General features: G+C 41.4%; 1 protein-coding gene across 1 annotated transcript; it reads left to right on the forward strand.

The window, feature by feature from the left end:
* The first annotated feature begins 17134 nt into the window (after positions 1 to 17134).
* Positions 17135 to 19079, forward strand: LOC138883536 (uncharacterized). The gene is made up of 3 exons (XM_070164230.1): positions 17135 to 18022; positions 18070 to 18356; positions 18467 to 19079. The coding sequence occupies exons 1-3, from the start codon at positions 17135 to 17137 to the stop codon at positions 19077 to 19079; spliced, it is 1788 nt and encodes a 595-aa protein (XP_070020331.1).
* The last annotated feature ends 7314 nt before the right edge of the window (positions 19080 to 26393 follow it).

Genomic DNA, 26393 nt, shown 5'->3' on the forward strand with positions numbered 1-26393 from the left:
CACCCTGGGCCTCGCTCTCCCGACATCGGAGGTGAGTCGCTGGTACCGACCAAAGGAGGAGCACAAGACGGACTCCCCTTCGTTCGAGGATCAGGCTTCGAAGCAGCGGTAATGACTACGGCAGAATAGGGGGAAGAAGATGAGGATCTAGGAAAAAAAAATTGAAACAGGGAAGCAAATATATAGAGGCAAAGCGACAACTGCTCGTTTGCCTAAGAGGGCCAATTAATTCTAGTTGCGTTAACGTCACCCTCTCCTAGGGGAGTGTACTGGCAGAATCACCCCGGCTCCCACATGACTCATACAATTATGGGATATCGGGAGATCCCCGATGTCATAAAATCGGTTCGGGAGGAGCTATCAATTTAACCTCGGGACGTGGCTAGTCTCGGGGCTCCGATTTGTCCAAAAAAGGCCCCAAAGGGCCGATGCCGGAACGCAAAAGCAAAAAAGCAAGGAGAAGGGCTAGCAGAATGAAAGCTCCTTTTATACATTGACAAAAAGGAAAAAAATGTCTTTACACTATCTGTTTCTTAGCGGAGGGGCAGCATACGAAGCAAAAAGGAAGGCATACAAAAAGGACTCGGAGACTACTCGTCGTCACTATCGTCTTCGCCCTTATCAGGGGAAATCAAGAGTGTCAATCTTCCCTCCGCTACATGGCCCTCCTTGAGATCAGCTGACAGGTCGATGCCTCTAGCCCCGAGTTCTTCCAGGGTCTCCCTCTTCGCCTTCGCTTTGGCATGCTCGATAGCTTGGATTAGTTTCTGCTCAGCTGCCAGGGATATGTCATGAACCATTGTATGCGCTGTGGTCGCATCCTCCCAATAAGTGGCAGCATCTCATTCGGCCTCGGACTTAACTGCGGCCAAAGCAACAATCTCCCTGCGAGTGTCCGTGAGAAGATCACAGGATGTCACCAATTCCCCGGCCGCTATCTCATTTCGCTCTCTCAGCCCAGAGATCTCCGCTTTCAACTGACTAATATGCGAGCCACTCTACTCGACCTACGGGAAAAGGGCAAGTCAATGAATATATGAATCTAAAATATATGTGAATACAAGGTAAAAGGTCAGGTAAGAGCAAGGCAAAATACCTGAGCAACAAGATTGGCCTTCTCCCGGAGCACCATCTCCAAAGCGACCCAAAGCACTCCCAGCTTTTTATCTCCCCGGGCAGAGCGAGCCTCCAAATCCTGTAGCTTCGAAGCAATTTTCTTACGCTCCTTTTCATGAAAAGAAAGTTCCCTGCGGAGCTGAAGGATGGCATGGTCATACATCTCCCAACACTGTGGCACAACGAAAAAGTTAGAAAGACAACGAATGACGCCTAAGATCGAAAGAAATACGCGAGGAATGACTATCACCTGCTGCATTGACTTCTCTGCCACTTTAACGGCGCCAAAAATATCAAGATCAGCTCTGTCGATTACGACATAAAAATGTTGGCAATAAAGTCTCCCCCTTTGGGAGGAGTCCCAGCTGTGGCGCCGATCATCCCTTGGGCATCCCTTAGTTCCCCTGATGAAACTGGAAAGTTCAAAATAAAGTCGTTCGGTTTGTTGATTTCTCCAACTGGCAACCCACGTTCTTGGAAGGCCCTAAGCTCTGATCCCTCAGGATCAATGCCACCGATCCTCCTAGAAGAAGCTACACAGAATCTAGTTGTACGATTCGAAGCTACATCAACATCCTCTTCAAGGACCCCTGGCCCACGAGCCCGGCTGGAGCCAGCCGTTCCGGACTCAGCAGGTTTCTATCGGGGCGCCTGCAAGTCTCTCGCACTAGACCTTGTTCTACTCCTTAACGGGCTTCCATCATCTTTCTCCCCTTCGATATCAGGATTCGACCCCGAGGTTAGAGCAGCAGTCCCACCAGTGTCTCGGCGCTCGGGTGACCTAGTTTTCTTTGACACATGATGGGCAATGGCTGCCCTGCTTTTTCTCTTCTTGTTCGTGCCAGGATCCAAGGCCCCTGCTTCACCATCAGGGGGCGGCCTCATCTGCTTATTCTCGCCAAGAACTATGCCAGCACAATAACCGCGATACACTTTCGCTAAGGGCTTAGAAGGAAACACAAAATATGAAGCATAGGCGTTAAAGGAATCTCACCATGATTCTTGGCCACCCAATGCTTATTAGCCAGGATGGTCCAAGTTTGAACGTGGTACGAGAATTTCTTGCTCAACCGCTTGATGCATCCCGACAAATCTGGGACCACCTCCGGATGCCAAGTAGCGGCTACAGAAAGCACAAAGAGATTATTATGACAAACGAAAGAGTAGTCAAAAAAAGTAGCTAAGGGGAAAATCGCTTACGTCGGGCATTCCACCAGTCAGGAAAGGGCATTCTCCAGGTCGGGATGATATCCGGGTCCTCACTCGGATAAACCTACTCATCTATCCTCGGTCTTTCCCCTCGTCAACACTCGTGAAAAAAGATTTTTTGGATCGATCACGGAGCTTGATTAAGCCTCGATACAGTCGAAGGCTATACATTCTGATCAAAAGACTAAGGGTAAAAACCTCATCTTCAACCCCATCGGTGAAATGTCGAAGCATCAACACTATCCTCCAAAAGGAAGGGTAGACTGACCAAGTGTCACCTGGTATCGGTCGCAGAAGTCAAGAATAACCGGGTCGATTTCTAGGGGAGGAGACTCGACGGATTTATTAGGACCTAGGGTGAATGGGTAAGTGTATACATAAAGGAAGCCAGCCTTTAAGTCAATAAAATTATCGTCGGGATCGGGAATCTCCACCTCCACTACCTTGCTCCATCAACAATCCTCCCTCACTTTGCTAACATCGGTCACAACGCCAACGTATCGACACGTGCTCATACCGACCCGGCATAGATGAGGTAGTCTCGACATCAAAATCCGTTGACATGTCGAGATCGGGTGTGATACATTGTTCCAAAGTGGGAATCGATCTGGTTTCTTCCTCAGGCAATCGGGACGACGATGCAATGTCGTTCCATTAGGGAACCGTCCTAGAAGTCCTAGCTATGTAAAATGGTAAACACCCTTCTGTGAAAAGAAGAAAGAGTGTCAAATACAAAATTTTAACTCGCGGGCTTGTAAGTGGGGTGAAAATGGGAAGTATCTAGCAACCGGTACATTTATAGGAATCGCTGGGGAAGCATAAGGGACAAGCCGATGGCAGTTTGTGGGTTTCTCGATTACCGCATTTGATGGTGGTCTTGCACGGTTCTCTGGGGCATGGCATTTAATGCTCTTAGACGGTTGACGTCATAGCAATAATGACCTTGAGACGACGGTTCAATGTCGTTTCCTATTACTTCATTCTAGGAAACACGGAGACTATCTGAATGCGGTGAAATCAGTGGGATCGATTTATCGCCGTTAAGGTACATTCGGGAAGTCATATCAACGTCTCGAGGCTGCAGGATTAAGATCGAGCTCCCTCTCTCGAGGTTCGTCCGTGACCCAGTAAAGATTCTGAGGATAGGGAATTTGTCCGCGACCCAATGAAGGTTCTGAGGACCGAGGATTCCCGAGGCGAGAAGCTAGAATCAGCAAACGCTAGTACCATGCCTAGCCATCCCATTCTCGTATCTTTACATTCAATGCACTATGTACTATATGGTATTCCTTCTCCTATATAAGGGGAATCCATGCCACTTTGTAAAGGGCTGATGTTGCTCCATTTCTCCACAAGTGCAATAATATCTCTCTCTCTCTCTCTTTTCTTTCTAACTTGCTCGTTCTCGCTGGCCCAAGGCTACTTTAATATTTATTGCTTTCTTACTTGTTCTTCATTCTATCACTTGGTATTGGCCATATTGAGCTTTGTTTGATCATAATTTAGTTTTTATCCCATTCCCAACTATCTCCGATAGCTCGACCCAGACATCGACCCTGAGGTCCCCATCGACCAGTCCTATATCCAGGCAGCAGGCCCCTTAGTTTGATTATTGCCTCCTTTTAGCTTGCATTTCCTCATTAAACTCTACATTCTTAGCATCATCTACTATAACGGCTAGCATAAAAATAAATCACGTATTTTTAGAATCCTATTTACAAATTTAATTGTTGTTACCATTTTCACGGTAAACATCCTTGATAAGGGGTTCAGTGGTAGGTCAATATGGATGTGCATTCTGCATCGAGTCGGCCTTGTTGACTCCGAGTTGCTATCGTTGAGGGATGTGTTGATTCAATTGTTATTAATCTTATTAGTGTTCTGGGGAGAGTATTGAGTATTGCTCAGTGGATGGCATATTGGTTGTGTCCTTTCGGGTTTGTCTGGTGTCATGTCATTTTGCTTCGTCGTGGTTATGATGATTTGCTTTTTGTTCTAAACATCAAATTGCGCGAGGTTGTTGATTTTGAGCATAGTGACTTGAGGTGTTTCATGTGGACCGTTGTTCGGATAAGGCCGCGCATTGTAGTGAGGTTATGTGGAGGTATGATCCTTCGAGTTAGATTTGTGTGTTCTAGTTCAACAATGTGTGATGGGTTCTCAACATTGCGTTGGGGTGGTACTGGTGAGCCTACGGTACAACTCTCTTATTTGAGTCATTTTTCCATGATTTGAGTACATTCGGACTGTTGCTTATTGGTGCGCGGGTCGCACGAGTTGTGGATTTAGATTGTATAGATGTTTCATGTCACTAGAGTAGTCGTGTTGTATGAGATGAGGTCATTGGGATCTAGAATGGATACTATTATATTCGATTTCAGCATGTTGGAAGGATAATATCGAGATTCGGTTTAGAAATTTACTATGGTCGTTGCCGACTAGTTGATCTGAGGAATGGTTATGATTTTCTGCATGTTTCATTCATCGTTGGTAGTACGAAAGTGTTGGAATGAGGCTTTGATTGATAAGAGGTTTACTATCGGTATTCGGTTGTTTTGAGCAATTACTCTGATTAGAAGTTATCGCTATGAGTGTCTGAGTTATGTGGTATATCGTGTAATTGCATCATGGGTACGGATATGGTTGATATAACTTGTTCGTACTTATTCAGTGTGTAGATGTGAGATTCTAATCTTATAGATAACTTCGGAAGTGGAAATTTTGTTCTAAGGGTAATAGGCAAGGTTGGATTGTAAACATTTCAGTTATGTTGTGTTATGGGACCTATATGGGACAGGGTGAGGTGGGATCACCCCCTAGTATGTGCATGATAAGGTGATACAACGATTTGCTGGCTTTTGGAATAATTCTGGGCACGTTCGAGGACGAACGTATGTTTAAGCGGGGGAGAATGTAACAACCCGATCGGTCGTTTTGAGAGTTTTAGCCTCGTTTCCCCATTTTTGCTTCATTGTTTGTGGTTCAGCTCTTTTATTTTGTGTTACGTTGATTGGCTCTGGTTCGGAATGATTGTAGAGAGAAATGAGACACTTAGTCTCTTAAGTCGACCTTTTAGTTAGAAAAGCCAACCGGAAGTTGACTTGTGGGTAAACGATCTTGGAATTTGGTTTTATGATTCGGATAGCTTTGGGAGGTGATTTGGGACTTAGGAGCATGATCATAATATGTTTTGGAGGTTCGGAGTATATTTAGGCTTGAATTGGCGAAATTGGAATTTTGGCGTTTTTCGGTTGATAGGGGATATTTCGATATAGGAGTCAGAATGAAATTCCGGAAGTTGGAGTAGGTCTATTGTATCGTTTTTGACGTGTGTGCAAAATTTTAGGTCATTCGGACGAGGTTTGATAGAATTTTTGATCGAAACCGGAATTGGGAAGTTTTTGGAGTTCTTAGGCTTGAATACGTGGTTGATTTGATGTTTTGAGTGTTCCGAAGGTTGGAACAAGTTTGAATGATGATATGGGATATGTTGGCATGTTTGGTTGGGGTACCGAGGGACTCGGGTGAGTTTCGGGTGGTTAAACGGATCAAGTTCATGTTTGAAAAGTTGCAGATTTTCTAGTTTCAGTTGCAGGCATTTTTGTTCTTCGCGATCACGTATGAGTGTTCGTTATCGCGTAGGCTCAGTTGGGCAGGGGTGAAGGATTGTTCTATGCGATCGCAGAGGTCAGGTCATGATCGCAGTTGGTTGAGAGATTGTGCTTCGCGAACACGTGGTCAATGTCGCGTTCGCGTAGGACAGAAGGAGCTGGTGAGAGGAGTATAGGATTGTTCTATGTGACCGCGTGGGCGAGGCCGCGATCGCGGAAGGTATCCAAGGCAGTACTACGCGATCGTGTGGTGTGTTATACGATCGCGTAGGGTTAAAATGAGGGCAGTCAGATTTGTGCTTCGCGATCGCGAGGCATTTTCCGCGATCACGATTAAGGAATTTAAATCGTTGGGCAAAATGTTTAAAAGGCCATTTTCGCAATTTTTGGGCCATAGTTCACCATATTTTAGTCGGTTTTGGAGCTTCTTGAGGGAGATTGAAGAGGGAATTCTAGAGAACTTCTTTGAGGTAAGATTTATGGAGATAATACTCGATCCTATTGTGAATTTTACCTAATTAAACATGAAATTTGGGGGATTTGAACCCTAAAATTTGGGGAGTTAGGGCTTGGAAATTGGAGACCTTAATCTAGGGATTTGAGGGGTCATTCGTGGTCGGATTTTGGTATTCTTGGTATGTATAAACTCGTGAGAGTGTAAGAATTCTAGTTTTGTAATTTTTATCAGAATCCGAGACGTGGGCCCGGGGGTCGAGTTTTGACCAATTTCGAGATTTTGATGTAATTTGATTATTTTCGAGTGGGCTTTTTCCCCTTAGCATATGTCGATGGTTATATACTGATTTTGGTTAGATTCGGGGCATTTGGAGGCTGTATCTAGAAGTAAGGGCGTCGCGGTCTACGGTTTGGCTTGGCTTGAGGTAAGTAATGCTTCCAAACTTGGCTCTGAGGGTTCGAAGCGCTGAACTATGTGTTCTATGATTACTATTGAGGTGACGCAAATGCTAAGTGATGGGCGTGCTGGCGTGCACCATGAGGAATGAGGCCTGGATCATTCCATAGCGCCGTTTAATGACTCTTTTATGCTGATATCTGTGTTGTAATTATGTGGTTAAGTTAATGAGATACAAATCATGCTAATTATTATGCTAAGGCTCACTCCAACATTGTTGAGACCCGAGAGGTCATTTCTTGATGTCATGTCATTAGCTTCATTTATAATCTGTACTCAATCATGTTCATGCATATTATATCATGCCTCAGTCTCAATTATTGCTATTTGACATATCGTATCATTATTTGGGCTAGTATCATGATATTTTGAGCCCCCGTGTGTGTGAGACTGGAGAGTATTGACTGAGTGAGGCCGAGAGCCTCATATTGATTGACAGTATGGGATCGAGCTGCACACCGCAGTGAGATATTGTTCATGCCTTCACTGGCATTGATATAGCGCTTGGGCTCAGAGAAACCCCTCTGAAGTCTTTACACCCCCAGTAAGAGCAGTTGATGATATTGAGGGATGGATCTTCCCTGGACATGGATCTTGTCCGAAGTATTGGTATGGAGATGGATCTTCTCCATGAGGCTGGATTGGTCTGTTCCTCGGTACTGGAGACTAATAGTCTGTGATGTATATATATATATTTCCGGGATGGATCTTCCTTGGGCCTTCTGAGCCATATACTGTACCGAGCGGTTGTGCGGTTGTTATTATTATTACCAGGAGATGGATCTTCTCCGTAGGCTGGATTGGCCTTCCTCAGTACTGAGTGACTGCTGTCAGAGATGTATATATATATGGGATGGATCTTTCCTAGGCAGTACGAGTCATATACAGTACTGAGTGGACGAGCATCAAGTTATTGGGCACATGAGTTACTATGCATAGTGCATTTCGTACAGTATGTGCATTGGCATGTAGATGTAGCAGAGTTATGCTCCTTTTATCATGTTTATACTTGCTCTATTTCCCTATTATGAGATTTTAATTAACTGAAAGCATGCCTACTTTCCTGCACGATATTCCTATTTATCGTATAAAGAGGTTGAGTCTGTCACTACTTCTCAGTCCATAGTTTGGACTTGTTAGTTACTGAATTGGTGTACTCACGTTACCCCCTGCACGTTGTGTGTAGATCCAAGTATCTATGATCCCAGTAGCATCTATTTATCGAGGCCGTAGGCTGTGGAGTTGCTGAGGTATCTGCATGGCGTTCGCAGGCCTTGGCTCTCCTTCTCACTCCCAGTTGTATTTTTCTGTTGGTTCTTACACACTTTGATAGACTATGTATTTACCTTAGACGCTCATGATCTCAGTGACACCATGGTTTTGGGACGATTGTATTGTAATATGAATCTTTCTCTTATGTCTTAAATGATTTGTTTTAAAAATGATGAAAGTTTTCCGCAAATGATTTTTAATATTAACAACGTGGTATTGGATTGCGTTGGTTTTAGGCTAGCCTAGTTTCATGAGAGGCGCCATCACGACGGGTTGAGTTTTGGGTCGTGACAAGTTGGTATCAGGTATTGAGACCCATATTGTATGGTTATGAGATGAGGTGTGTGAGCACGTGATTTTTGCCTCATACGAATTACTCAAAAAGAATTCCCAAAATTAGGTCTTTTCTTTAATTATGTGTTACTTTTAGGAATTATTATGCTATTTTCTTGATTGTTTGCATATGTTTGTGTACATGTTTAATGCATTAAAAATACAAAAATATAGTATCTGCATTTAGGATTTAGTTTTACATTTTTTAGATTTATTAAGTAAATTGTTGTTTTACAAAAATGAAAAATTCAAAAAAATAACGTATTTTGCATTTTTAGTGTTTAATGTTGAAATTTCGTGATTTTCTTTTTGATTTGGTAAAATAATATTGTGATAATTATTATTTAGAGTTAATTAGTATTTTTGATAGGATGATTTGGTTTTATAATTTAATTTAGGATTTTAATTTTAATTTTTCGAAAAAAGGGAAGAAAAGAAAAGGAAAAGAATTAAAGAGAAGGAAATCAGAATTGGGCCAAAATTCAATTTAATTTAAGAAGCCCAAACAATTACCTAGCCAAACCTGCCCGATCCAGCCCAAACCCGTGTCAAAATCCGGTCTATCCCAGGCCACATCAAACGACGTCGTTTGGTATAGTTTGATCAGGACCGTCGATCTCACTTGATCGAACGGTCCCTAACCTCGCCCATGACCCAAGCTAGACCCATTTGCATCAGAGACTGATCCGGTCTCTATTTAAAATGTCGTCGTTCCATTTAGTCAAATGATCCAAGCCGTTGATCTCGTTTGATCAAACGGCCTGGATCCAATTCCACCCCAAGTATATAATTACCCAAACGGACCCCTACCCCCTCAGAACCGAACCCCCCCATCTCATCACTCATCTTCCTCACCCAAACCCTAGAGACCAGCCACCACCATTCCCCACCGCCTTCCGGTGGCAGCGCCGGCCTCAACCCGCCTGAGAATTACACTATAGAACCCCCTCACTCCCCTCATGCCAAATCCCCACTCCTTGTTCCTCGAATCACCCCAAAACTCTTCGAATCTTGGATCGAAGATCGAAACCCGAACTCTAGCCTACCTAACCAGCCCCAAATCGATACCCCAGAACCATCTCACTACCCTCTTTCCAAATCCCCACTTCACGCCCTTCGAATGACACCAGAACTGTTCGAATCTTAAAGGAACCCTAAAATCCTAAACTCCAAATCGGTTAGATATTTGAAGGTTTGAGGTCGAACTCGACCTTAGTTATGTGTTCTCGTCGAGAACACTCGATTAAGGTCTATTTTGGCTTCAAATTCAAAAATTGAAGATCTACTTCAAGACGGGGTTCAATCATTTGGAGGTAGGTGTCCTAATTTTAATTTTTCTAATTCTTTTGTATTATCTTCCTCTACTCCTTTCTTTTATTTTTAGAATGGTTATTTGGTCGGATTCGATTAGTGATTTTTTTTTAGTTTAGTTTCTGTGTCGAACTAAAAATTGTTCGTCGATTTGGTCTGGTTTATTCATGAGCTTCTTTAGCTATTATTCATGTCATCTGAATTCTTAATTTCTTCTGTTAATTATGGTAACCTCTGAGTCCTTCGTATTCTAGGTTTAGTCAGAATAATTAGGATTAGTTTAATAATTTGGTTTAAATTCTTGTTTAATTGTGTTGATAAGAATTGATTAGTATAAGTTTAAAGTGGTCACTCAATTGAGAAGCTTCTATAATGGTAGGGATAACAATTCACTACTGAATAATTTAAAGCCATAAGAATTGAGTGGAATCGAATTTTTAAATGTTGAATGGGCATTCTGTGAATCCTAAGGGCATTTCTCATTGCCTATTTAAGAAAGCAGAACTCTGAATACGGAGGAGATAGTCTGGTACTCTGAAAATACTGAAATATACATATAGAGAGAGATTTAAGTGAAAAAATCCAAAAAATACCAACGGTTGAACTGCTACTGTTTCATTGAATTTTGAGTCATACTCAATTTCTTTCTAATTCCTGAAATTACTTTAACTCATTTGAATGGAAATCGATTGATTTTTTGGTAATTGAGAGTCTGTAGGTTTAAAGTTTTGCTAAAAGTGCACTATTCCATCGAATTTCATAAGCTGAATCTACTGTTTAACTGATTAAATCTGGGCTAGCTGCTACTGTCGTAGCTAATCCTTCATTTTTTTGTTGTGTTTTGCTTTTCCAGGTATTCATCTCACCTTCCAAAGTGTGAGAATTAATAAATATGAAGATTGGTTCCTTTAAATAGAGATTTGTACTAATGCAGTTGGTTATTCAATGTTTCTGCACTTTCGGAACTGTTTAGCTTAGCTTGATCTTCTTATATTTCTTTCTGTTTGATCTGAGTATGGACTGTTGTATTAGTATAAGCTTGGTAGTTCATTGTGGAGCATCAAAGGTGCATGAAAAGTCATGTTAAACGCTTGGTAATGTTTGAAAGTTGTATGTGTCCATAAGACTGGATAATTAGTCCATTTGACGATCAGTATGTAGGCTAGCTTGTATATTTGTATTGTCAAAAGGAGTATGTTCAAAATTTAAGTTATCTATGTGATTAGTATAGAGTCCACGTTAGAAGGAGTTGGTTTATGTTTGGTTTGATCTATTTTCGACTTAGGATTTATACAGCTAAGGACTTCATCTCATTTTTATAGAAGCTTACATGGGGCTAAAGTCCACAGGTGACTAATGATTGGTCAAATGCAGAGATTTCATTTTAAATCACATACATAATAAGCTTAAAACTTAAACTTACAGAATAATTACTTTGCTGAATTTTTTTAGAGTACTTGTTTTGGATCTTTCAAAAAATGGGAATTGCGGCTTAGATCAATATTGCTAAATTTCGATGTTCTGTGTTATTTTCTTTAGCAATGCGTTTTGGCTTAGATTAATATTGCTAGTGAATGGATTCGTGAACTAGTATAATCTTACTGTTAAATTTATTAATTAGTTGTAAAATGTTGGTTTCTTGTCATATGTATTTGGAATTGCTATTCCAGTTATTATGTCCATTTGATCCCATGGTTTTGTGTTAAGATTTGGAAGTAGCCTGTGTAAAATTTAAAGAAGTAACCAGTGTTTTGTTTTCTTAAGTTGGATAAAGCATATTTTCTTTCAATTTGCTAAAAGTGGTTTATTAACATGTAATAAGATCATTGATTCCAAGGAAAATACACTCAAATCTTTGTGTCCATTTAGTGGAACTCACGTTTGAACCCAATTAATTTTCATAATTCCTTGACGTTTAATAACCTCAAATTTAGGAAAGGAATAATCTTGAACATCCATCGTTTGCTTTGGTTGAGTACAATCTCCGGAATAAATCGAGGTGATCCGTGTCGAATAAAAAATTTTAATTGCATGGCCCTCGTTCAACTAATCTTTTTTTAATCCTTAGAATTCGGGGCGTACCATCTAGTGGAATTTTCATGGCCCTCGCAAACTTAAAAGACACGTAGTTACTTTAGGCGCGTCATTTTAATAATTTACCTTCCTAAACTCGGGTGCGCATTTATGTGACCCAAATCCAAATCTCAATAACGTTAGATAAAATGTGTTGTGGACTACGGGTACATTTATGTGACATGGTTCAAGACACGTTTTATGTGACGTTTAATCTTCCTAAAAATATTTAAATAAAAGTAGTTTTAAAGTTAAAATGCACATAGGTTTAAAAGTGTTTTAAAATCAGATAATTAGGCCAATAATAACAGTTGAGCGACCGTGCTAGAACCACGGAACTTGGGAATGCCTAACCCCTTCTCCCAGGTTAACAGAATTCCTTACCCGGATTTTTGGTTCGCGAACTGTAATACAGAGTCAATCTCTTCCTCGATTCGGGATTTTCAACCGGTGACTTGGGATACCATGAATTATCCCAAGTGGCGACTCTGAATCTTTTAATAAAAATAATCCCGTTTCGATTGTCCTTTAATTAGATAAACTCCCTTATGTATACTCTTTCTCGGGGGTGTAGTATAAAGGAGGTGTGACAGCTCTGGCGACTCTGCTGGGGAACGAACCCAGAACTTCTGGTTCAGGGTTCAGAATTCGAGCTTGGAATAACTGTTACAGTTGGCTTTTATTTATTATCTGATTTTTACGTATTTGAACCTAATATGCTAAATGTTGCTTTTTACCGCTTTGATATTTCTTGAATTGTATATAAAACTGTTACGAAACCCTATTCTTTCTGAGTCTTCTAAATCATGGAGAAGGGTGCACTTCGTGTGGCTTCTCTACTGTCTAGAGTCTTATCCCATTTTAGAACGAGGTTCGGACAAGTTGCAAAGCCGGTGAAGCTTCTATATTCCCGGTACGCTGCCCCCCCTCGGCTCGAGTTGTCCGCTCGGGTAAGCCAGGTCTAGGACAATAAACCCAGGTTTTAAACCTAGAATAACTCAGCCTCATGCCGGATCCCTAGTAAGAACGTTGATTGCATCATGTGCATTTAACTTAGGGGACTCAACACAGGGGTTGGGTCCGTCTAGGACAGGTGTACCCATAATCAAAGACCATACTAATGCATATTTTACATGCTACTTGTGCATTTATTTGCTTTGGGTTTGCATGCTGACCGGCTTTTGAATGATGAGAGGAAAATTGGAAAAGAAAATAGCGGTATAAGGGTTGAGTGAGTTAATCACCTGTTTTGAAAAAACCAATGTCCAAATAGTACTGAAACTCCGCCGAATTTTTTTTTTTTGGAGAAAAATGAAATGGAAAAAAAAGTTTTGTTTTCAAAAAAAGTTTTATCGGGTCCAACTTTCCCCTTTTGCAAGAATAGCCCAAAAATAACAAAATTTTAATTTGTGTCACAAATAAGTCGGGTGATGTCATTCTTGTTTAAAATAAGCCGAATGTCCCCAAAAGGGCGCCGGAAGGCTATTTTTGTAAGAACAGCCACCTTGGGTCATTTTTAACGGTTAGCAGGCACAACCTTAAAATCTTCTTCCCCGAAGTGCTGAAAGGCCGTATTTACGAAGTCGAGTTAGTTTTTGAAATAAAAAAAAATTGAAAAAATGGTGTTACTTTTTCTTTTTGGGTCAAAATAATCACCTTAATAAATGTGCACGATGAGCACAAACAAAATTGAACCCTTCACAGTCCTTAATGAGATCCCCTTAAAGCTCCACATATGGTGGAATGATCTAGGAAAAGGTAGTAGAGAAACAATGGTAAATGTTCTGGGAGGCCTCGTCGGACTATTGAATGTCAAGCTAAGGTTGGACATAATTGAAGCTTTAATACCTTTTTGGGACCCGACTCGCAATGTGTTCTGCTTTTCTGACTTTGAGCTTACACCTACATTGGAGGAAGTTGCGGGTTATGCGGGCCTTAACGGAAACCTTAGAAGTCGATATCCATTGGCACCAAGACCGGTATCCCCCCACAGATTTTTGGATTTGCTGAGTATTAGTCGGGATATTCAGGACAAAAACTTATTTGAAGTGTATTGCACGCTCCAGTTCTTTTATCATCGATATGGTAAACCCCGAGGTTTTGAAGAACCAAATACTGGTCTAACCCATGCCGAAAATAAAGACAAATGGGAAGCAAGGCGAGGTTTAGCTTTTATAGAAGCCTTCTTGGGTGTTGTGGTTTGTCCGCGAAAAGATGGTAATATAGAGATAGGTCTTGTGGGAATGATCGATGTTGCAATCAAGAAAGGCAACATCACTGTGGTTCCTCTGATCTTATCTGAAATCTACCGAGCCTTGACTATCTATCAGGAAGGGGGAAAGTTCTTCCAAGGCTGCAATCTGTTGCTACAATTATGGATGCAAGAACATCTCTGCCACCGGGTTGGGTATATGAATTACGGTTTGACCGGTTTGAGCTGCATTGAAGAATTCGGAAGCTGAGTGGCAGGTATTGAATTCCCCGAAGGTACTAAAGCTTGGCTTACACATTTGAGATCCTTGATTGCTGATAAAATTGAGTGGGCATTCGGATGGCTTCCTATCACCGAAGCAGTGTACACGTCAGCTGAAGTATGTTATATCCTCTTGATGGGCATCCGGAGCATCCAGCCTTATGCTCCCTTCAGGGTTTTGCGCCAATTAGGAAGATTTCAAACTATCCCCAATGATGAAGATTTGAGTAAATATGACATTGAACTGGGCCCAAAAGCTTCATTTCCAGAAGGGAAAATTCGCCAGATATGGAATGAATGTAGGTTTCTTGAACCTAAGACCATGGTGCGAGATTTAGCTAGAGGTGAAGTGGACCCTAAGTACATTTCCTGGTTCGGCAAAAGATTCCAGATCCCCAAGAGGCCCGCAAAGAGACCCCATGTCCAACAATTCATCGATAGGGCACAAGTGCAATGGGACTGGTTGACCAAAGAAAACGAGTACAGGGCCAAAATAAGCCAATTGGAAAGGCGAGTCATGGAGCTTCAGTTTGAAAAGGGTGTTCAAGCCGCTGCAGATAAGGGAGAAAAGAAAAAACTAGCTCAGGAAAATGAGGCCCTCAAAGCTCAGATCCAAAAGATGAAAATAGCTGCCAAAACCCCGGAAAGAAGCTGGGTTGATAAAAAACTCATAAGCGGTCTGAAAAAGAAATCCCTCGAGTATTAAGAAGAGCTGGAAAAATCTAAAGCTGGTCTAGCAAAAATCCGGGCAAAATGGACAAAGAAGGCAGAAGAGCGGGCACGGTTTGTGCAACAAATGAAGAGGAACTATGAAGGGCCATCACTATCCTAAGAAGAAAGATAGCCACTCTCAAGAATGAGGCAGTCAAGCAGGCTAAAGATTTTAAAGCTGATAGGGAGCACTGTTATGATCTGATGGCTCAGATGGAGGAAGGAATACAACAGTTGCAAAATCAACACCTCCATGACTCTCAAGTGTTAGAAGCCCGGAATCAGCAGATAGGGCGGTTGCTTTAGGAAAAAGGCAGAATTAGAGAACGGATCAGAACCATCGCTGACTACATTAACATGAAGTGACAAGCATGCGAGGACATGACGCGTACCACCTTTTTCGTTGCAGTGATGACTTTCGTCCGCCAAGTTATGAGTAATTTGGAGCAACTTCAAGGGGATCTCGCATTTAGGCCCGCGGCGAGACCGAATGATGTCCCGCGGGCACCAGGAGCATTAATGTATTCTTGATTTTACTTGAGTCTGTACCTTTCTTTTTCTGTTGAAGTCCATTCTTTTCCTTTTTGAGTCTTTTAGCTTTGAATCATTGTAATGCAAAGAATTTCCTTTTTATGAGAAGAATTGAAAATATTTTGTTATTCATTATTCCCAGAACTACGCTCGGTCTGGTTCATGCGGGGTCATGATACGTAGGCAATCTCCATAGGATTCGACCACAGCCAAAAGAAAGAATAAAATGGTAAAAGAAAAAAAGGGGAATAGAAGATAGGCGTGAGTAACAATAAAAGGGAAAGGTCATAAAAAAGAAAAGCCAGGATGACACAAGCAACCGAGCAATACATGATAGAAATGACTAATTGCCTAGGTGCATTGCATTCCTATGTGCGGTTGCCTATTTGTTAAAACTCTAATCACTAACAAGTTTTGTTGTTGTTCCTAGAATTCAAGCAGTTAGTTCACCTAAGCATACTGGCAACCCACTCATACCAAACCAGATCCAAAGGTGAAATAATCATGTGTATCCCAGATGTAGACACCAGTGTCATCGATCCTTTGAGAAATGTTCAGGAAAGTTAAAAGATTAGAACAATCATTCAGGGACATGCATGGATTGGGAGGTCAAGTAAGTGTGGCCTACAAGGAACTATGTCTATTTTCGAATGTGCAATTGCCGGCAGGTTTCAAAATGCCCAAGTTCGATCTATACAACGGGCACGGTGATCCAGTAGCCCACTTGAGGGGTTTTTGCAGCAAAATGAGGGGAGTAAGAGGAAAAAATGAGTTGTTAATGGCTTACTTCAGTCAGAGTTTGAGTGGATCAGCATAGGAATGGTATACACGCCAAGATCACGGAAGATGGTACACATAGGATGATCTGGCACAAGCATTCGCTTCTCACTTCCAATACAATCTTGAGATCATTCCAGATCGACTGTCCTTGACTTAACTGGAGAAAAAGCACAGCGAAAGTTTCAGGGAATATGGTTTCCGATGGAGGGAGCAAGCAGCAAGAGTAGACCCCCCAATGAAGGAAAGTGAGATGGTGGATTACTTCCTACAGGACTTACTACCTACTATGGCCATCTGGTCTCGGATATGGGGAAGTCATTCAACGAAGTGGTGAAGATGGGAGGCATGGTAGAAGAAGGCCTCACGTCAAATAAAATTATAAGCTATTCGGCCATCAAAGCAACTAATCAGGCTATTCAGGGCGGCATAGGAGGGATTGGGAAAAAGAAGAGAGAGGACGCGGCAATGATTGATACAGGAACTTAGTCCGGATCCAGAGGCTCACCTTACCACTACAATCAACCTCGACCCCACCAACAAACCTACTATCACAATCCACCCCAATAGAATATTATCCCCCACCAGAACCTCATTTTTCTGTCCACCATGCACAAGCATGCAACCAACCTCCTGCCCACACGCAATGGCATGCTCCAGCTCCACAAAATACTTATCCACATCCACGAGGACCAAGTTTCCGGCCTAGTCAAGCATTTAAGGGTGAAAGGTTGAAGAAAAAGAAAATCTTTACTCCATTGGGAGAGTCACACTAGTCTATTCCACAGGCTAAGACAGTTGGATATGCTGACGCCGATACAGTCCAAACTGCCAAATCCTCCTCCAAAGAATCTTGACTATATTGTTCGCTGTGAGTATTGTTCTGGTACTCTGGGTCATGATACAGAGAAGTGCTGGCACTTGAAAAGTGCAATACATGAGCTCATTGATACCAACAAAATTGAAGTTCAAGCTCCTGAGGCACCCAATATTAATAGGAATCCGATGCCAGCCCATCAGGAGGCAAATATTATTGAAATAGTGCATGAGGAGGGGGAACCCAAGAAGCCATCACAGACTGTCATGATGATTCGGTCCAATGGAGTCAAGACAGTTGAACAATCAGCAGGTGAGGAGTCGGTGCTCAAGTCGAGCAAAAAGAGTATTGGGCCATCTGTAGCAATTGAGAAGGGATCTTCAAGCAAGGTTGCAACGAAACTGGAAGGGATAAAGGAGATTGTACCAGGAGCGGTCAGCCAACCCGTCATAATCGTGGAAGGTGCCCGCGTAGATTGGGTTATTATCAAACCGGTAACCCAGTTACCACTAATCAACAGCAAGGCTATTCCATGGAACTACGAACGGGTAACAGTGATGTACAAAGGGAAGGAAATTAGAGAAGAAGTTTGTAAAGCCCATGGGTTGACTCATTCGGGGAGATGCTTTGTCCCCGAAGAGTTAAGAAAAGCCAAGGTCCCCAAGGACAACCCGGTATTGGTAAAGAAAGCTGTGACGGAAGAGGAAGTGGAAGAGTATTTAAGGAAAATGAAAGTGCAGGACTATTCTGTTGTAGAGCAGTTAAGGAAAACGCCTGCTCAGTTCTCATTTCTCTCATTGCTGATCCATTCAGATGAGCACCGTCATTCGCTGATGAAAATTTTCAATGAGGCCCATGTTCCCGACAAGATCTCGGTAAACCATTTGGAGAAGATAACAAACAAAATATTTGAGGTAAACAGAGTTACTTCTCTGATGATGAGTTTGAGGAAGGTACTGAGCATAATAGGGCCTTTTATCTAGCGGTAAAGTGCGAAGATTCAATGGTTACCAGAGTTCTGGTGGACAATGGGTCTAGTGCGAACATTTGCCCTCTCTCCACGTTGAACAAGCTGAAAGTGGACAATGATAGAATTCACAAGAATAGCATTTGTGTTCGGTGGTTCGACGGCGGGGGCAAAGATTCAGTAGGTGATATAATACTGAAACTGACAATAGGTCCTGTTGAGTTCACTATGGAAAATTCCAAGTGTTGGACGTGGCAGTTTCTTACAATCTTTTGCTGGGGCGACCCTGGATTCATGCCGCCAAGGCAGTTCCGTCTACTTTGCATCAGATGGTTAAATTTGAATGGGACAGACAGGAAATTGGGGTGCACGGTGAGGATAATATGTGTGCTGATGCCATCATACCTTTCATCGAAGTTGAAGATGACAAAGGGCCATGGCTATATCAGGTCTTTGACGCAATATCAGTTGAAAAGATCCCAGAGGGGAAAAGCATTCCAGTTCCTAAAGTAACAGCCACGTCAGTCATGGTGGCTTCTGAGATGTTGAAGAATGGCTTCGTACCTGGCAAGGGTTTGGGTGCTTCATTGCAGGGCATCATACAGCCATTATCTCTGCCCAAAAACTTGGATGCTTTTGGTCTGGGATTAAAGCCCATAGCTGCAGATGTAAGAAGAGCCATAAAGTTTAGGCAAAGGGCATGGGTCCTCCCAAAGCCCATCCCGCGGATGACCAGATCATTTGTTAGGCCTAGTGCTAGAAAGCTCCCGACAGCAACGGTTCCTGGTTCATTGATTGATGTTGATGGATATTTGGATAAGGGGTTTGAGAGGTGGTTCACTGATGTTAACATGGTGGAAACTGGAGAAGGATCAAGTCAAGCGGATGTGCAATTCGTTGGGCCAGAAACAAAGCTTAATAATTGGAAAGCCACTCCTCTCCCCATTCGAAAGAAGTCTTGGTAGTTTATTTTGATTTTCCTTCAGTTTGTCTGGGTTATTCTAGGGTTGTAATCCAGATTGTTATCTTTCAGTCTGTTTGAGTGTGCAAACCTTGTTATCTTTTATCATTCAATGAAATGCAATTTCTCTTTCTTCATCATTCCTGATGGTTTTCCTTTTTGTTTTTCTTTTCTTTTCTGTACAGTTCTTTTTACACTAGTTCTAATGACATGGCATGCATATGGAATCCTCAGCCCAGTCTTAAACATCAATCTGATTTTGAAATAATAGTTCAAGAAGTAGATTGTGACTACGAATCAAAATACGATGAGGATGAAGCCTTCGAAGAGATTAGTAAGGAGTTAATTCACTTCTAAGAAAAACCCAAACCCAACTTGAATGAAACAAAGGCAGTCAATTTAGGGGACGCAAATAATATCCGAGAGACTAAAATAAGTGTCCACCTCGAGCCAAAGATCCGAGAAGAGTTAATCAAAGCACTCATCACATACAGAGATGTTTTTGCATGGTCATATGACGACATGACAGGTTTAAGCACCGATTTAGTAGTCCACAAATTGCCCGCTGATCCAGTGTTTCCTCCCGTCAAGCAAAAGTTGAGGAAATTCAAAATTGATATGAGTGTGAAGATTAAAGAAGAAATACCAAGCAGTTGGATGCAAAGGTTATTCGGGTCACTCGATATCCTGTTTGGTTGGCTAATGTTGTGCATGTGCTAAAGAAGGACGACAAGATCAGAGTATGCGTCGATTACCGCAATCTTAACAAAGCAAGTCCGAAGGATAACTTCCCACTACCCAATATCTACATTTTGATCGATAATTGTGCCAAGCGTGAGGTTGGATCTTTTGTGGATTGCTATACCGGGTATCATCAGATTCTAATGGATGAAGAAGATGCAGAAAAAACGGCATTCATCACGCCATGGGGAACTTATTGCTATCGGGTAATGCCATTTGGTTTGAAGAACACCGGGGCAACTTACATGAGGGCGATGACTACTATGTTTCATGGTATGATACACAAAGAGATTGAGGTATACGTAGATGATGTGATCATAAAGTCAAAGCAGCAGGTCGACCACGTTGGAGACTTGAGGAAATTTTTTCAGAGGCTTCGCAGGTACAACCTCAAACTTAACCCTGCCAAGTGCGCATTTGATGTTCCATCCGAAAAATTATTGGGATTCATAGTCAGCCGTCGAGGCATTGAGTTGGACCCGTCAAAGATCAAAGTTATCCAAGAATTGTCGCCTCCGAGGAACAAGACTGAGGTGATGAGTCTGTTGGGATTAAGTGGAGGAGTTTTGTATAAAAGAACTCCAGACCTTGGATTGTTAAGAAGCATAGATGCTAGACAAGCTACGGCTGTCATGTCCGAAGTATATTCGGGAGTCTGCAGGCCACCTATGAGCGGATATGTGCTGGCAAAGAAAATTCTTCGAGCAGGTTATTATTGGCTCGCCATGGAGCGGGATTGTATCAGTTTTGTGTGCATATGTCATCAGTTCCAAGTACATGGAGATTCAATTCATTCTTCGCCATCTGAGTTGCACACAATGTCCGCACTATGGCCCTTCGTTGCTTGGGGTATGGATGACATTGGACCAATTGAGCCAGCAGTATCCAATGGGCACAGATTCATTCTGGTAGCCATTGATTATTTCACCAAGTGGGTTGAGGCCAAAAGTTTCAAATCGGTGACCAAGAAAGCAGTGGTCGATTTTGTTCACTCAAATATCATCTGTCGATTCGGAATCCCAAAGGTGATCATCACGGATAAGGATGTTAATCTTAACAGTAATTTGATGAAAGAGGTATGTTAACAGTTTAAGATTACACATCGCAATTCTACCCCATATCGTCCCAAGGCAAATGGAGCAGTCGAGGCAGCCAACAAAAACATAAAGATGATACTTCGGAAAATGGTAGAAGGTTCGAGACAATGGCACGAAAAATTACCATATGCGTTGTTGGGTTATCGCACTACTGTTCATACTTCAGTAGGTGCAACTCCTTATTTGTTGGTATATGGCACTGAAGTAGTAATATCAGCAGAAGTTGAAATCCCATCCCTTCGGATTGTCGCTGAGGCTGAGATTGATGATGATGAGTGGGTCAAAACCCATTTGGAGCAGTTGAACTTGATTGATGAAAAAAGATTGGCATCAGTGTGTCATGGCCAGTTATATCAAAAGAGAATGGCAAGAGCATACAACCAAAAGGTGTGTCCCCGAAAGTTTGAAGTGGGTCAGCAAGTGCTAAAACGTATCCTTCCACATCAGGCTGAAGCAAAAGGCAAGTTCGCCCCGAATTGGCAAGGGCCATTCATTGTAACCAGAGTATTGTCCAATGGTGCTTTATGTTTAACAGATATCGAAGGAAAATGCATAGACATGGCTATCAATTCTGATGCAGTAAAAAGATATTATGTATGATTTCTTTGGTATAATTGTTGATTGTTTGTATTTGGCATTGTTTCGAAGATTGAAATGACGAAGACAATTTGTTCTGCTATCTAAACACTTTACCCTTTGTTTCCCCTTTTGAGACTTATTTATTTCCTTCATACCTCTCTTTTGGAATCAATAACGAAAAAAGAAAAAAAAAGAAAAGAAAGATAGAAAAGAAAAGAAGCGAAAAGAAAAAGTACAAGAAAACAAAGAAATTTGTGTGAACTACGTTTGACCTGATTCCTGTTAAGGATACGTAGGCAGCCTCACGGCTTAGTCATGGTAAAATAAAATATCAAAAAATCCCCAAGCAAGAAGCTAGGGCAGAATTTGTGATTGTGATAAGAAATCTGATTCCAAAAGTTGTAATTCTAACCCATTTGAGATGATTGGAGCCTTTTCGATACCCTTTTCTTTCCAAACATATCCAAGAACCCACATGGCTGTCCAAAGAAATACCTCCCGATCAGTCTTCAAGAGATGCCAAATCAAGCAAGTAAAGAGAATTCATATCAGGGGCAACACTCCGGTTTAAGCAAAAGAAATCAAAAAATGAGAGAGTCTTATTGGTGAAAACCCTCATGGGCACCATGAGGCGACGAAAGCTGAGAGAAAGTAAAAATGAGAGAGTCTTATTGGTGAAAACCTTTGCGGGCACCATGAGGCGACAAGGAATTGAGGAATAAACAAATGAGAGAGGTTTGTCGGTGAAAACCCTTCAGGGCACTGCAAGTCGAACAAGGTCCGTAAGTTGGCGGAAAGTAAATTGAGTTGTGGAAATCTTGGAGTACAAAGTAAAACAATTGGAAATGAGATTGGTTAAATAGACTGGGCTGATTAATCCAAAATGCATACCATGATCATCGGGGCCAGTGACTGCCCTCAGATAACTTTCTTTTCCTATCTCCAACAGTCATCCAAATTTGGATTTTTCTTCTTTATTCTTAATTCCCAAAATCATCGCATTTCATTGCTGTTAATTTTACTCCTCTAGAGATCTTCCAAGGTTAGCCTTGTAAGAAGGAATTTCAGAGTTTACTACCGGTTTCAAAATTGCACAAAGCAAAATATGGCTAGAACATGCCGGAGATAATATGATGAAAAGTGGGACATAGGGTGTAAGTAAAAGTTATATCGGTGGAATGGTTCAATAATGTCGTGGGAGATGTACGGGTTCAGGCAGAAAGTTCGAAAGTGGAGAACAATAGTTGGGGGATCCTACAGTTAAGGATCAGTCAGAAGGTCAAAACAATCTTTCGACCAGTTCAAGGCAGTCGGTCGAAGCAAAGCATGGCAAAGAGAAAATCATCCCCAGCAAGAATGCCACAACTAACCACCATGTTTTAAACTGTCAAGGTTTTCTTTGATTTGAAATAGGGGCAAAGATGGCATTTGTTTCAGGAAGCACCCTGTAAGGAAAGCAAGTACCATGCAGGTTTGATCGCATAAATTCTCAGGACCCTCCTGGAAAATGTGACTTAGTTTAAAATTTAAAATAATCATGAGTAGCAGAATTTAGCACAAATGCACCCCAAAGGATTATAAGTGGAACTTCGAAGTTTGCATGCTTGAGATACATTTTTGACATTACCCCCAAAGGCCTCGGAATTTAGCATAATTTGGGAGACCCTCATAGCCCCGGTCTCTCAGGGTTGGCCAAAAAAAAGGGACCAAAAAGAACCCATTTCCGCTTTATTTTTCCGGAAAAAAAACACCACATTTTTCCCCCAAGTAGAAACACCACCTTTTTTCCACCTTTTTCCCCCATGAAGAAACACCATCTTTTTCCACCTTTTTTCCCCCGATTTAATTGGAAGTTTTCAAGACCCTCTTGAATAGTGGGACATAACTTAAGAAATTCCATTAAATAGCAAGATTTAGCGTAAGTTTTGCCATAAGGAGGTATAATTTCGCTTTAAAATTGTCACTCTTAAGAAAAGAGTTGATTTTAGATTTTCAGGACCCTCCTGGATAATGGGATTTAATTTGAAAATCTCAGGACCCTCCTGGATAATGGGACTTAGATTTAATTCAAAACATTCATGAGTACAAGATCTAGCATAAGCTCTACTTCGTGAAAATATAAATTGGTATGAAGTTTTCATTCTTAAGACAAGACTCAATTCGAAATTTCAGGACCCTCCTGGAAAATGGAACCTAGGTTAAACTCCAAAACAATCATAAGTAGTAAATATAGGACAAATGTGCACCAAAAGGAATATAAGTTGGCTTCAAAGTTCGCATAAGAGTTTTCAGGACCCACCTGAATAATGGGACGTAACATTAAGCATTCCATCATATAAGTAAGTGTTATTATAAGAAAGTACAGTTTAGCATTGAAATTGTCATTCGTAAGATAAGCTTTAATTCGAAATTTAAGGACCCTCCTGGATAATGGGATGTAGCTTTAAGACTGTCTTAGATAACAAGATTCGACGGAAGTCATACATCTAAAAAATATAATGTAGCTTTGGAAACTTATTAGAGATTTTTAGGACCCTCCTGGATAATGGGATATAGCTTGCAGATTGTTAGAAATATTTGGTAAAAGGATTCAATTAACACTCACAGATGCGCCTGGTTACCAAACTGGGCAGAAATTTTCTTTTGTTGTCTATTTTACTGAAGTCAGATGCTCGTCTGAAGAACAGGGAAGAACAACACGGATAATAAAGATAAAAAGCAGTTCAGGATCAAGTAATCAGGAGCCCACCTGGAGAACAAGGGAAAACAAATCAAGTTTCAAGAAATATTGGCACAAGTATTGGTAATCAGGCGCCCACCTGGAGGAACGAGGGAGAACAAGTCAAAGAAAGGCAGTTGCAAGAAGAAGATGATTCAAATATCAGCAATCAGGCGTCCACCTAAAGAACAAAGAATAACGGTTGAAATATCAGCAATCAGGCGTCCACCTAGAGAACAAGGAACAATACTTAAAGATTCAAGCAATCAAGCGTCCACCTGGAGAACAAGGAAAAACAGTTGAAGTATCAGCAATCAGGCATCCACCTGAAGAATAAGGAAAAGCAGTTAAAAATTCAGCAATCAGGCATCCACCTGGAGAACAAGGAGAAACTATTCAAATCAAGCAATCAAGTGTCCACCTGGAAAACAAGGAAAAACAGTTAAAGTATCAGCAATCAGGCGTCCACCTAGAGAACAAGGAAAAGTAGTTGAAGATTCAGTAATCAGGCATCCACCTGGAGAACAAGGAACAATAGTTAAAGTTTCAGCAATCAGGCGCCCACCTGGAGAGCAAGGGAACACAACTCGGGTCAAACAGCCAGGAGCCCACCTGGAGAACAAGGGAACACAACCCAAGTTTTGGAAGTTAGATGCCCATCTGAAGAACAGGGAAGGACAACACTAATTTCAAAGAATAGAAAGTAGTTCAAGTTTTGGTAATCAAGAGCCCACCTGGAAAACAAGGGAGGCAATACAATTCAAGTTTCAGTAATCAGGAGCTCGCCTGGAGAACGAAGGGAGGAAGCAATTCAAGTCCAAGCAATCAGGGGCCCACCTAGAGAACAGAGATAAGCAACAATGGTGAAAGTAAGACGTTTAAAGGTTCAGCAACGAGGTGCCCGCCTGGAGGAGAGGGAAAGCATTTCGAAAAATACCATTCAAGTCAACCACAAAGGAACTTCTGAGGGAAATACAAATCAACGAGGCAACAGTAGTCACAAGATCAAGTTTGAAAATAAATCTTTGTAAAGCATAGATCATAGCTTAGTCTAGCTTCTTCATTTTGTCATGGTGTAATAAGGAGGTCAGTAAGCACTATCAGCAGCAGCAGCAGCAGTAACAGTGAAACCACAGCTTCATGGTAGTCCCAGCTACCGAAACTTCCCGAACTACATTGGCCTGATTCCTTTATAGCCAAGGATATGTAGGAAATCTTTGAAACAGAGGTTCGGTCAATTCTTTCAAAAAATGCTTCCCACGGAGTATTCAAACGGACAAAAAATCGCTCGTATCCGCTCACTTTATCTTTGCACGAAAACTCTTCGTGTTTCCACGTAAAGAGGGGTAGCTGTGAGCATGTGATTTTTGCCTCATACGAATTACTCCAAAAGAATTCCCAAAATTAGGTCTTTTCTTTAATTATGTATTATTTTTAGGAATTATTATGCTATTTTCTTGATTATTTGCATATGTTTGTGTACATGTTTAATGCATTAAAAATACAAAAATAAAGTATTTGCATTTAGGATTTAATTTTACATTTTTTAGATTAATTAAGTAAATCGTTGTTTTACAAAAATGAAAAATTGAAAAAAATAACGTATTTTGCATTTTTAGTGTTCAATGTCGAATTTTCGTGATTTTCTTTTTGATTTGGTAAAATAATATTGTGATAATTATTATTTATGAGTTAATTAGTATTTTTGATAGGATGATTTGGTTTTATAATTTAATTTAGGATTTTAGTTTTAATTTTTCGAAAAAAGAAAAGGGAAGAAAAGAAAAGGAAAAGAAGTAGAGAAGGAAATCGGAATTGGGCCAAAATTCAATTTAATTTAAGAAGCCCAAACAATTACCCAGCCAAACATGCCCGATCCAGCCCAAACCCGTGTCAAAATCCGGTCCATCCCAGGCCACATCAAACGACATTGTTTGGTATAGTTTGATCAGGACCGTCGATCTCACTTGATCGAACGGTCCCTAACCTCGCCCATGACCCAAGCCCGGCCCGTTTGCATTAGAGACCAATCCGGTCTCTATTTAAAACGTCGTTGTTCTATTTAGTCAAATGATCCAAGCCGTTGATCTCCTTTGATCGAACGGCCTGGATCCAATTCAACCCCCAGTATATAATTACCCAAACGGACCCCACCCCCCTCACAACCCCCCCCATATCATCA

This window comes from Nicotiana sylvestris, chromosome 12 (assembly GCF_000393655.2).
Source record: "Nicotiana sylvestris chromosome 12, ASM39365v2, whole genome shotgun sequence".
In the NCBI taxonomy this organism is placed as follows: Eukaryota; Viridiplantae; Streptophyta; class Magnoliopsida; order Solanales; family Solanaceae; genus Nicotiana; species Nicotiana sylvestris.